At 27.4% G+C, this 14,015-nt stretch overlaps 1 protein-coding gene across 3 annotated transcripts in view; it reads left to right on the forward strand.

The window, feature by feature from the left end:
- The window catches only part of LOC107444238 (RNA binding protein fox-1 homolog 1-like), a 298,304-nt gene that overhangs the window by 245,105 nt on the left and 39,184 nt on the right, over positions 1-14,015 (forward strand). For all 3 annotated transcript variants that reach the window (XM_071177682.1, XM_071177681.1, XM_071177683.1), the window contains exon 2: positions 6,826-7,011. In XM_071177682.1, the coding sequence (XP_071033783.1) occupies positions 6,829-7,011 (183 nt within the window). In that variant the 5' untranslated portion in view covers positions 6,826-6,828. The remainder of the gene's footprint in view (positions 1-6,825; positions 7,012-14,015) is intronic.

The following is a 14,015-nucleotide window of genomic DNA, read 5'->3' on the forward strand; positions in this document are numbered from 1 at the left end:
GATCAGCAAGCAAAGAGAGCTTTCTTTATCTGAAACAACTTCAAAGTATTTTTCTTTTCCCTTTTCGATTTTGAATTACTACAAAAGCTTCAAAGAGCAGCGCGAATAAATGAATTCAGAATGATTTCCTCTTTTGTTGTGCTTGCATTTTCATCAAAAAATCCCCAAAAGCCTTAGTTTAATGTTTACTTTCCTTTTAAAATAAACAACACATCATTCCGAAAGGGACTCTTATTCAAAATTCCGTAAACTTTCTACAAGTTTTGCCAATTTTTACTTTCGCATCTTTGGTATAAATTCGTTATTTCTCACTTAGGCAAGATTGCCAAAGATTATTAAAAAATACTTTAAAAAAAAGAATCTCACATTTTGGAAAGTTTAAGTGACTATCATTGAATAGTTATCTAAGATATTTTAGGTTACAAGATATGCAGGTTATAAAAGGCAAAATATGTCATAAATATGCTTAGAAGCATTTCCTCTTTGGTATAAATTCGTTGTTTCTAACTTAAAGATTATTAAAAAAGTTTTTTTTGAGAAAAGAACAATCTTATATTTTTGGTTTTTTAAATGACTAACATTGAATAGTTATGTAAAATATTGTAGTTTTACATTATATACAGGTTATAAATAGTAAAATATTTTATAAATTTTCTCTGAAACGTATTTTTTTGGTATAAATTAGTTATTTCTCACTTAAGCATGATCATTAAAGATTATTAAAAAAGTTTTAAGGAAAAAGAAGAATCTTACCTTTTTCGCTTTTTATGAGACTATCATTGAATAGTTATCTAAAATATTGAAGGTTACAAAATATACAGGTTATAAAAGGCAAAATACTTCACAAATTCACTTGGAAACTTTCCAGCGTGTTATTGATATTTAGAAATAAGTGTAAAAACAGACTTCGACATACAAAAAACTCCAATAGTCTTAGTTTATTGTTTACTTTCCATTTAAAGTAAATAACACATTACTTCAAAAAGGACTCGTAATTGAAAACTTTCTTCAAGTTTCGCAAATTTTTACTGATTTATCCTTGAAAGTAAATTCCTTATCTGTCCCTTAATCAAAATCAGCAGAGATCATTAAAAAATTTTAAAAAAAACAACAGAGTAATATTACATTTTGCTTTCTTGAGAAACTTTAATTAAATGGAATTTTCAGATGTTTATACACTGTGAAAAATTTTGGTGGTGTATAGTTATCACCTTTTTCAGTGTTTAAGTTAAACTAAATTCATTTTTAAGTCAGATCTGTTATTTTCATGAAAAAGATTATATAAATTTACAAAATAACAATTGTTTGAAAGAATTAGATGAAACATATTATTAAAAATGTGTTTATTTTTTAATCCAAAAGTTTTTTCAATGAAGTCGAAAACTGATTCTAATAAGCATGAAAATATGTGTAGTAGTAAATAAAAGAACAAAAATTAAATAAAACTATAAAAGTGAAAAAGTAAATCATGCATTGTAAAAATTTTTAGTTTATTTCAGAGCCAAAAAGGGTGGTAACTATACACCATGAGTTTTTATAGTGTGAGCAACAAGACATATAAGCAATCAGATATTTAATTTTTACAAAGTAAATTATCTGTTTTATAATGCTGTTCATAATATTTAGAAATCTTAGATGCGTCATTAACGTTTTAAAAGAAATTATTAAACTTATCTTCTTTTTCTTAAATCCACCGAAAGTCTCAGTTTAATGTTTATTTTGTCATTAGAATAAACAATACATCATTCTAAATTGTAATTTAAAATTCTAAACGCCAAAATTCCTTCCAGTTTTACTAGTTTTTACCGACCCATCTTTGGAATAAATTCATTATCTGTCACTTAAGCAAGATCGATACGGTTTGTTGAAAGAACCTAAAAAAATCAACAATATCACATTGTGGGCTTTTTAAGTGATTTTAATTAAACAGCAGTCTCAAATATTCTCGACCAAAAATTAATTTCAAAAGTAACTTTTATGAAGAAAGAAATGACCCCACCTGTTATTGAAAGGGTGGCTAGTGGTTCGAACTCAGAGGAGCAGCCCCTATTCAATGACCTTCGTAATCATGGAAACCATAGCTTAATTAGGTCTAGTCTGCTTTTCTCCCCTTTGCCTTGCGTCACAAAATTAAAACTCACTGTAAAACTAATTTGGAAGAATTGATGGCTGGGCTGGTGTGATCTCTTCCTTAAACTGTAAACAATTCATCGACGTTGTGAAGATTAGTTTCTGTACCTTTCATCTTTTAACTTTGAAGTACAAATTGAAATTTGAAAGAGAGAGTTGTGTATCTTATTTTGAGAGACTTTTTGGTGTTTCATCACAGTCTTTTAATAAAGTTGACTGAGTATCAGCTTATGTAGGAAATACTTCATAAACTGGGATTATAAATCATTAGCTGCCCTATTAAAATTTTATATATATATTATGTATAAAATACAGTGACTATATAAAACAACGCACAATCACCCTTAATTAATTTTGATGTAATAATTAAAATTTTGATTAGAGAGTTGCCATTTTCATGGTTTTAAGAGCTAGTCAAATACATTATAATTCATGAAAGCTAACTATTTTGTCATCACGTTTGCGTAATTGAATTCAGAGTTTAAGGTGGTGAAGGTGGTATACGCGATAGCGTTTTTCTATAAAAATCTATGAAGAATGTTTATTTTGTTATTAATTGTGGATAATAAATAATTTTTTGAGCAATAAAAATAGTTTAATTTTTTCTCGAATTTATGGTAGGATATTCTGCAGAATTTGATGAGAAAGTACCATTTACTTAAAACATGGTTGTTAAAAAAATAATGAATATGTCAATTTTTTTTAAGAAGAGGACGAAAATTTAGTGTATTAAAATCAAGATAAAAGATAATCAGTCCATTTTATTTCGGCCAATCAATTATATCTATTCATAGCATACCTAATAATTGAACACATCTGTGGGAATAGTTTTATTTAAATCGTCATGAAAAAAAAATGCATCATGGAGTTTCTATTTTAGAAAATAAAAAACTGCGCAATGGGTTACATGACGTAACTACATAGAATCTGAAATATTTGATTGAAATTTATGTTTTCAAGGTATTGCACCAAAGTGAAAAATCAAAAATGGTCAAATGAGCAAAACTTCACACTCAAGGTAACGAGTTAAAATGGTATTAATCTGCAAAAACAAAAATTAATAAAATAGGAGAAACTACTTTTCATTACAAAATATAAGGTTGTCGAATCTATTCACCAATATAAAGTAATTTATTTAAAAGCATTATTATTTATTGGATTTATTTTAATTACGAATAATTGCTATAATTTACAGGATTTCAAACTGCCAGTTAAAAACAAATTATTTCAGTGATTAATATTTATAGATTGATTGGTACACTGTATAAGATTTTGGTGTATATTCTCTCCCAGTTATTGTGTTAAAATAAACTAAATTTATCTTCAAGAGAAATATTGTAGTTAACATGCAAAAAATATGAATAAAACTTACAAAATAACAGTTGTTTGAAAGAATTAGAGGCGATATATTACTAAAGGCATTTTAATAAACGAAATGTTCTTGTAATAAAGCCATAAGTTGAGTCTAATGCTCGTGAAATATGGGTTGTCAGTGAAACAATTGAACAAAAAATTATTAAACAAAGATAATAAAAAAACTATGACAGTGAAAAAGTAATAAAAAAATGCGACTTCACTGTAAAATAATGTTCATTTACCTCAATATCAAAAATGGTGGCAACTATATACCAAAACTTTTTACAGTGCACTTTGATATGCATTGGATTGAAACCATAACATTATTCACTATTTTTTAAAATTTGTTACTAACTTGATTTTCAATAAAAAAATATATAATGAAAACCAAGAAACTGTAGCCAGCAGTAACTGTTTTAGTTTCTATTTGTTTATATCTTAATTTAAAATCGGGATTTTCTATTCTAATTACAATCTATACTATACCACAAAATGTCATTAAGTATAGTTAAAGCTGTTTAAAAGACTTTGCTATTAAATTATTTTTTGATGTTAAAAACACCTCATGGTAAAAATAGATACAATATGAGCACTTTCTTATACCTATATAGAATGATCTGGACAATAGTTATTTCACTGAAACAATTTAAAGTGTATTGTACCTATAACATTCTAGTTTTGTTAAAAAAAACTTTTGTTAAAACTAAAAATTTATGTTTTCTTTTAACTTATTTCTCCCACTCATTTATATTTTATCAGCTTTGCCCGCATTCACTATTGCTTGAACACTAGATTTTTCATCTCTTAGTATTGATTAGGTGGTAGCAATTTCTTTTTCATTATCATTGCTAAAATACATTTCAAATCTATCATTGGAGTATTTTTTGCGTAGAAAAATGTTTCAGCTTATTCTAAGTAATATATTTTTACGAGCAAACACAGTTTATAGTTCGTTGCACTTTCCATCAAAAATATTGATCGATGAAAAAGGTTTTTCGAATGAAATATTACCTCTAGGTCATAAATGATGATATTTTTTATCTTTCGAAGTTTATGGTTTTAATCTTGAATGCATTATGCAACAACGTTTCAAACATTTTCTGTACTTGGTCGAATTTGAAAAAAAATATTTTTATATAAATCATGTTGCTGTTTTTCTTTTAATTTAAGAGAATTGCCTGCTACGGTAATTGCAGACCATCAAAAAAAATAGCATGCATTAATGTAAGAAATGGTTACACTGATACATGAGAATTGAGTTCTATTACGAAATGCAATTGTAAATCCAAGAGCAAACCATAAACTTAAAGCTACTATTTATAATCTTAAAGAAAATTCTTGCAAATTATTAAGAATACAAATCTGAAATAAATTCAACATGTGATAATTTTTTATAAGTAATCATTTAGTATTAGAAAATATTACTTACATTATAGGCTAAGCAGCATACTTCACACACTTCCCTTTCTTTAGCTGCGAAATAAGGTAACTCCATAAAACGTGGCAATGCATTTTACCCTGATTTATCCCTATCAGCCACTCTTTTTTCCCCTTCTGTTTTTCATCTTTTTTCTCGATCGAAGACTGTGGTTTTTCTAGTTTCCAAATTCTCACAATCTAATTTTTGATACAAACAAGCTAAATACAATGGTAACTATCATTTAAGTCTACGTATTTTAAAACATAGCTTAATCTAGAAAATATGTGTGATAAAAAGCAACACATGACAATGGCTGAATGTAAGAGGCCCAAATTCTACTTTAGGAAGCTGTAAAATTTTTGTTTCAAAACCTCTACTATATGCTGAGAGACGCCACCCATAGTTAACAGGGAGCCTCTGTGGCTCAGGAGATAGGGGGCTCGCTTCCCTATGAGGCGACCTAGGTTCGATCCCAGAGTCGGATGAGTGATTCAAATTCAGCCCGAGGCTCACACTGACTACAGTGCTGACATAAAATATCCACAGAGGTAGACGGAGTATGGGTTCAAGTTCCTCGTGGTCTTTCACTCCATGTAACGCTAATGAGGGTTAGCCCCATCAAAAAGTCCTCCACGAAGACGAATTTCTCCCAATATGTGATCCAGGAGAACCCTTGTCCTCTGGATTGTGTTCAAAATTACGAGGCTGCGGTGTTAAATGCCAGTAGTCGTAAACACAAAAGTTAGGTCAGCTTTTTAACGACGGTTATAAAGTAAAACATAGTTACCCAGGAAAATGTTTTTAAAATGTTCTCCACTAAATTCTTCAATTGTTTATGGGAATGTTCAGTAAATAACGATAATTATAAACAAATATTAAAGAGGCTAAATGGTGTTAGGGAGCTGTGACGAAACTTCATTTTCTTTCAAAATAACCTTATTGTATACTTACAGGCACTAACCGTAACAACGTGGAAAAATGCTTTCAAAATATCACTTAATATAGGCATCAATTAAGTTCTTCAGTTGCAATATGTATGTACAGTAAGTACTGCATGCGTATGTACTGTAAAGAATAATAATTAACTATAAATAAGAATGAGGCAAAAAGTTTATGTTAGAGATCTTTTACGAAACTTTATTGTCTTTCAAAACCCTCTATTATATATTAACAAACGCTGTCCATAACTACCAGAAAAAATTTTCATCAAAATGCATATACTAGTTCTCTAATTCTAGTTCTCTTATTGTTACGTACGTTTAGTTAAATGATAATGAGGATCGAAACTTTTATGAGGCTGAAATATAATGTTACGAAGCTATTTTATAATGTATTGTTTCTTTCAACTACATCCTACAATATATTTACTATGAGCCATAATATTCTGCTAACCCTGAAAAGTTATCAGTTTTAAAAATGTCTTTTTCACGAGTCCTTCATCTAAATTCCTCCCAATATGTTTTTTTTTTCATTCTTCGGATTTTTACGAATGCGTTTTTGATTAAGTAAAATTAGTCTAAGTAGCTTCTGTTTCTTATGCAATTTGAAAAAAAAAATAATTTTCTACACTATGAGAAGCTGTGGAATATATTTGGAGTAGAAATCGGGGGAAATCCAGCAACCTTAATTCGATGCCAAGTGGAAGCATATTTTTGAGCAAATTACACTATCTTTAGTTCCCTTACATAACATTCAACTCAACCTAAACTTGCTTCAATTTAGCACAAATTTGTAAAATATTATGACTATAAGAACCCACATTATTATTCAATGTTAAACCTACTTTTTTCTAAGAATGTATTGTTATACACCTGGTAAGAATTAAATCAACGAGTTCTCATTTTTTAATTACGAAGTCGAAAAGTTTATTTGATTCGACAACAAGACATTAGCTCTAATTTGCTTTCTTTTTCTTGCAGCATATGGTCCAGACCCAATTACCCATGTCCTATGCGCCTCAATATGGGGGAGGGGCTCAGCAGCAGCAACAGCAACAAAATGGCGTGGACCAGTCAGCACAGCAATTGAGAAATGAAAACAATTGTTCAAAAGATACTTCCTTTTCTGTGCCAGTTATCACGAGCAACGGTGTAGAACAACAAACAGTGAGTATAATTAAGACACGATAATCTTAATACAAAAGATTTACTTTAAAATCTTAATTATGTAAGTAAGAAAATTAAAATCAGATTTTGCATAGGTATATGCTTAATTTATATTTTCCAGTAAATAAATTTTATCCTACTTGCAATGTATCTAACTTGCAGTATTAAACTATGTTGTTATTTACACTACATCTTCAGTGTCTAGTGGGCTAAGAATATTACTTACCCAAATGCAAAAAATAAATCGTGAAATACACTATTTTATTTTCTTGCTGCAAATAAAAGAATGTGATGCATATGTTAAAATATTAGTCCAAAAATTTAACTGTTTTTGTTTACAGACTCGATTAATGTATTTTATAGAATTTATGTTTGATACCCCGCTGTTTTATCATTAAGCATAATGTGCTTAAAATTAAACTAGGAGTTCTCGGATGTTCGACTTAACGAGCCCGAATAAAATTTCAAGTATATATTATTCAGATCAAGGGTAAGAAATTTCCACTGAAAGAAGTTTGAAATGTTTCAAACAGATGGCGCTGGTACTGCTGAAATAATTTGCAAGCGATACAAACATGCATGAAACGCTTTCATGGTAAAGAAATAATATTTTTTATTCTTTATATTTTGAGCAGTTATCTTTCTTTCTACTGCGTCAAAGCACCACCTGAGGTTGAATTTCCGAACTACTTTTTTCAATATATAATAAAAATTAAAAGTTATTAAAAGTGCGTATCCAAATATTTAAATATTTTTTAAAGTTGCATTTGTTTTTGTTCTGCTAATAAAGAAAAACTTCTCTTATTCAAACAAAGTGTATATTATTCGTAACATTCGATCATTTTTAATTGTAAGAAAGCATAAAAACTGCGAAAAAAATCAATTTTTATATCACTAGTTACTAATTAAAATAGTGTATTAAAATTATACAATGAATTTAATTATCACTGTACTTTTTCGATAATAAAAGTTCATCGACAACGAAATTAATTCCTATGAATTCTCAGATCCGACCCTTAGTTTACATAGTTTCTCCTTTATTTTAAAACAAAAGGTATGCTTCTGAAAAGAACATTATTTTTTTATAAAAATTATATTAATTTATTTTTAAATCGTTTCATTATTTAAAATGTTCTATTTCCCTGCTAAATAAAATGTTAGTTTAATTAAAAAATTCCCTTATACAGTGGAATGGCATTTTAATATCTTTAGTACTTATCTTAAGAAAAATGAAAATGGTATTACATTGAAGTCATAACAGTACAGTTTTAAAAAATAAAATATTTTTTTAATTAACAACTCTTATAATATCTTTACTTGGAATCATATGATTAAAAAAGTTGATTAAGGATTAATTGGAAAATAAAAAAATATTTGCTTATTATAAATCTGATGTTTCACTTCGATAGCTTATTAAAGTATTTGGGTATAGCAAGTATTTTGGAAAAAGCTTATTTTGAGTATGAAAGTACAAATAGATAGTATCACTAGTCTTCTTTTTTTCCTGTTTCATACCTAAAAATAAATTTAAACCTTTATAAAAATATAATAGATACATGAAATTTTTGGGTGAAAGAAATAGGATGAGCACAGGTAAATGCAAAGGCAACTCAAATATGCTTTTATTTAATCATTTCATTATAGTTGGAAAGCAACAAATACGAGCAATATCCGGAACAGTTCGCTTCTACTAGTAGGGATTATTTGGGGAAAAGTGTTGCAAGATCTTTAATTAAGTCTTATTCGCATGTTTCAAAGGGGAACATTTGCAATTTTAAGTTGTACTCTTCCTCAAAATCACACAATTCTTACTTCACGACGAAAACAAAGTTGTAATAATTATTTCTAAGAAATGTTTAAATCTATTTTTATAGAAAATTGTTCGAGAATTTTGAGAAAGCTTTTCATTCTGTATAGTGATATAAGAAAGAGAGTTTAGATTGAGAATTATTATAGAAATACTCGTTAGAGGTTTTTATATTGCATGCATATAATTTTTTTAATATCAGTTGACTTAGATATTTTTAATGACTGGTGAACTTTAAAGGGATACGATAGGGCGTATACCTATAATGATAAAAATTGACCTTTTTCTACGTACCTTTTTTCCGCCTCTAAGCAGGATATTGGTTCAGTTTTTTTTTTCACAGAGTATTTACATATACATAGTTACACTGTGATAATTTTTAATACATGTCTTTGGCAGAAATATTTTTTTTAAATTATTGACTAAGAACTTTTAATTTTTTTTTAAAAGTTTCATCAAAATTCTTTCATAACTTATAAAGTATTCCTATTGCTTCTGTTTAAAGTAGTTTTCAAAATAAAATATAGATGGCAGCACAAAGTTACGTGATTAGTAAATGTTAATTTTTGTTTCCTGTATTATGTAGTTCAGGTCTCTATGTTTTTTGTCTCAATAAAGTTGTGTTATTTAAAGCCGACATGGTAATTTCAAAGTGATTATTTCGCAGAGAAGAATATCTTTTACATTTTGTGGCGCCCAACGTGGGGCACCCGAACAGGGACATGCTGCGATAACGTAAAAACGTTGTCGCAACATAGGACTGATATAATCTCAAATATCACCGACGAATTTCAAAGCGATATCATAAGTAGTTTCTTAGAAAAAGGTACATCGAAAAATGTTAGTTTTAGCATTATTGATATATGGCCTAACGACTCCCCTTAAATAACCAAAAAATATTAATAAAATACTTTTAGTTCAAAAATCATATTTTGCGTTTTAAGCAAACCATTATGGGAAGGCTGAAATTTTAAACTTTATTTAAATTAACTCGTCAGTGCACGCAAATTTTGAGGAACGGGGAATAGCTAAATAGAAAAAATTTAAATATTAAAGCAGAAATGATAATATGTCAACAATTGTAAAAAATACGAGTGATTTTTACATCATTGATATTAGAAATAATTATCAAAATATTAAGATGAAAACATTAATTAAAATTAAGATTGAAAATTATAGTGAAATGTTATTCAATAACGTTTTCATAAAGAGAATGTCTAATTGATCTCTATCTGACGTACTTTATAGCGTTTCAATTTTATAACTCAAAGCTTATAACTAGTTAGAGATACAGCTCTTAAAACTCATGCAATAAAATTATCGTTACCTTGCCCATTTATTAATTCTACCATTGGCACCTTGATTTAACTATGTACGTACGAGGGACAATCGAACATACCCTCATTATGTGCACCACTCTTATTATGCACCCTTGTCGTTCAAAGTTGTCTGTCCTTTGCAATTCGTCCTATCACTTGTATTTCCCCACTTTTCTGAGTGTTACACTAAAAACTGTCGACCTGGAAAAGTTCATTGACGACTTTGTTGGTCGAAAGCTTCCAAAGCTTCGAGTGACTACTATTTCTCCTCGACCAAAGGTGTGTAATTCAAAATATTTACCCATGCTGGCAATTGAAACAACTAATTAACAACAATCATAATACTAGCTGTAATTCGTGTAGTTATTATAGATCCTTCACGTACTCGTAAATACATCGTAGCGCTATACACTTTCTATAGCATTATCTCTCTCTATTTCAGCTCGGCGCTAAGTTTTTTATACTTCCAAAATCATCTGGAAATTAGAATTTTAGAAGTTGATATTGTTCAGAATATGTCTAATGACAAAAAAAAAATTATATTACTTTATCTTCTCAAAATTTCGATTAGGGTAGAGTCGGGTACTTAAGGAGTATTGCTTATATTTCTGTATAATATTGAGTAATAATCAATATTTTTGTTTNTTTAAACGAAATAGCTTAGAAACGTACTTTAATAATTATGTTACAATGTTGCATTAATTCAGACGAAAATTAAATCCTTATTGTTATAAAATGTTTATTTTTCTTTTTTCTTCCCTTATTGGTTTCTCAACTAAGTTACAACCATTTTTTATAGTGTTTTGAAAGCTTAAAGTGTTGTTTCATTGCATGCAAAAACTGTTTTAAATGGCTAGAAACAAGTGCATATTTGAGGTCAAGCTTTCATTTTCTAAACTTGCTATATTAATTACCATGGGTTATTTTAGCAAGGATTCCTTTTCATACACAGCACAAATGTCATGAACAGCGCTTAAGGGTTTCAAAACCTTGATTAAAAGCAAAAAGTAGGAGGTGTACAAAATGCTTATTTTTCTCTAATTGATATTCTATATTAATGGTCTTCAAAATTAAGAAATTGACTCGAATAAAAATAAACCATAGATTCCTGCAGAACGAAACATTCTCCTTCACACTGTCAAAATTTAATTTATAAAAAGCAGTGGGGAGTTATTTTAAATTCAATATTTTGCAAGCAGCGTTTTAATTTTTAATTAATTTCCTAAAAATTAGTTTAAAATATTTTTAAGGATTGCTTTGTTGAAATAATTACAATAGTGTTGCAACCTTTTGCTGTGTTTAAAATGTATTAAAAAACGTAGTTTTTAATTAAAAGAAAGGGATCAAAATTTAGCTTTTTATACATTGCTAACGTTTAACAGAATTTGAATCTTCAGCCATTTTGTATTAATAATATTATACATGAATGAAAAAATTAGAAGATTTTCTATTTACATTTGAGAGAGTGATAGTTTCCTTTGTTACAGTTTTTGCTCAATAATGTGGAATTTAACTGTTATATTAATTACCTTAAATAATTAGCATAAATTTTTATATGTTTTCAAATTAAGCCAGAGAAATAATGAAATGCTGTAAAAAATTTGCATTGATTTTAAATAAAATTAACTTAAAATGCTCCGTGTTGAGTATGTGGGCTGGTTATTATCATATATTTAAAACACAAACTCAAATGCTTAACCTTCTTTGATAATTAAGTTATTAAATGTATTTTCAGCAATACGGTCCTATTTTAGATGTAGAAATTATCTTTAATGAAAGAGGCTCGAAGGTATGTAAAGTTATGTTCATATTTAATGTAGAAATCTTCTAAATGTATCTATTTATTTTTTTTTATTATCTTTCTTCTTAAATTGAATCAAAAAAATAATATTTCAGTAATTTTTTATTAAGAAAATAATATTCAATATCTGCAGAATTTTTAATTTACTGCTTGTGTTAACCTAATCTATATTCTTTTACTTATTTTAACTTATATATTTTCAACTCACATGAAATATGTAAGCTAGTTTGATCATAAGATTAAAATTTATTTTCTTTATAAAAAATAATATGGCTTATGTATATTCTATTGTCATTTCATTAATATTGTTTTTCAATAAAATTATTTTCTAATGTTTTCGGTTTTTCCTGTTCTACTTTATTATTTTGATTTTTGTTCTGTATTATTATTATTATTATTTATCATCTCTTTATCAGCTTTTTTTACTATAATCATACAATCACTTTAACTTAAGTGAAATATTTTTAAAGTTTTTTTGTTATAATAAATTTTAGAATTAAGATACTTTAAAATTACCTAAAATTTGAAATCGAAATGAAATTGCTATTCTTTAAAATTTCGAATCTTATTTTTCATTGAAATTTATATTTCTCATAAAGCAATATATATTATAAACATTGCTTTATTATATGCATTAGATATTTTATACAAATATATTATGTTTCTCATGAATATATAAAGCATTTAAATTAAAATTAAGAACTTGTTAATTTTATAAAATATGCAAATTAAGAATTGTGTATATTTTGTTTTTATTATTTTCTTTTATATAAACTCTACTTCTTACAAAAAAGTGTTTATAAAATTCTACTATTAAGCGGTTCATAGGAGGTGTTGCTTATGAATTGGTACCCAATCTGCAGAACAAATAAATAAATGATAAACAAATTTAAGAATAGTTTATGATCTTTATGCGTAAATAACTTTAAATAGTAAAAAATAAATTCAAAATTTATGCCGCACTAGAGTTACATGAAAAATGCTTCTATGACATTCAGAATCGGGATAGCTTTTCAAATACAAGCATTTTTTGCTTCATAAAACTGTAGCTTTTTTTGTCTTTATTTTCAGCCATTTTTGCAATTGCACAGGAGCATAGGTAAGAAAGGAAAAAAAACCTTAACATTTATAAATCTAACTGTGTGATAATTTCACAATAAGAACAATCACTGAGAAATCATACTTGAGAAGCAGAGAGTATTTCAGGAAAGAATATTTTAGCATGCAGAAAGTGGGGAAATATTAATATTTCTGTCTGAAATTAATTACAATTCATTTACAAATTCTCTAAAGTACAATTAATCATTGAAAAGAATTGATTGAACTTACCTCTTTCAATCTGATTTGCAATCAATACTGAATAGTCCTTAACGCCGATGCTTATTTTTTTTTTTTTTTTTTGCAAATTTTTAAAATTTTTCGAAAAATTAGTCTTTAGAATATTTTTTGTAAAATTCAATTCTAAAAAATCTAATATTAAGAAAAATCTAGTTCACATAAATTCGAAAAGGAATTTGAAGTATCCCATACTTAAAATAAAAGAAATTCATAAAGAATGAAAAGCTGTTTCAAAGATGATAAGGTTATACCTTGGGAATATATTTTTTAATATACTCTTTTTTTACTTCGAATACTTTTCCGAGAATGGTAAAGTTTGTATACAACACCTCATATGACCTTTAAGATGCATAATATTTATTAATCATTAAATAATATTTGTTGCTTGTTGTAGAGCTGTTTTTTATTAAATTATTGTATTATGTACGAAAAATGAGGTAATAAGAGTCAATGATATTAAGAGACTGCTCTTAAGTGATAATCACTTGGTTAAAAAAATACCTGTAATGTGCGCAATCTGTAACATGGAAAATTTAAGTAACGAAACTCTCAATAAGAAGAAAAATTTATTTAAAAAAAATTAAAAGTAATTACAAAATTTAAATTAAATTGTTAAAACTTTCAAATAGGTATTGGTTGTAGAGTTAAAGTCAGTGACCTAAATGCTAAATAAGGAATAAACCATATATATATATATATATATATATATGATGAAAATCGAATATAATTTAAGTATAAA

The sequence above is a fragment of the Parasteatoda tepidariorum genome, chromosome 2 (assembly GCF_043381705.1).
Source record: "Parasteatoda tepidariorum isolate YZ-2023 chromosome 2, CAS_Ptep_4.0, whole genome shotgun sequence".
Classification (NCBI taxonomy): domain Eukaryota; kingdom Metazoa; phylum Arthropoda; class Arachnida; order Araneae; family Theridiidae; genus Parasteatoda; species Parasteatoda tepidariorum.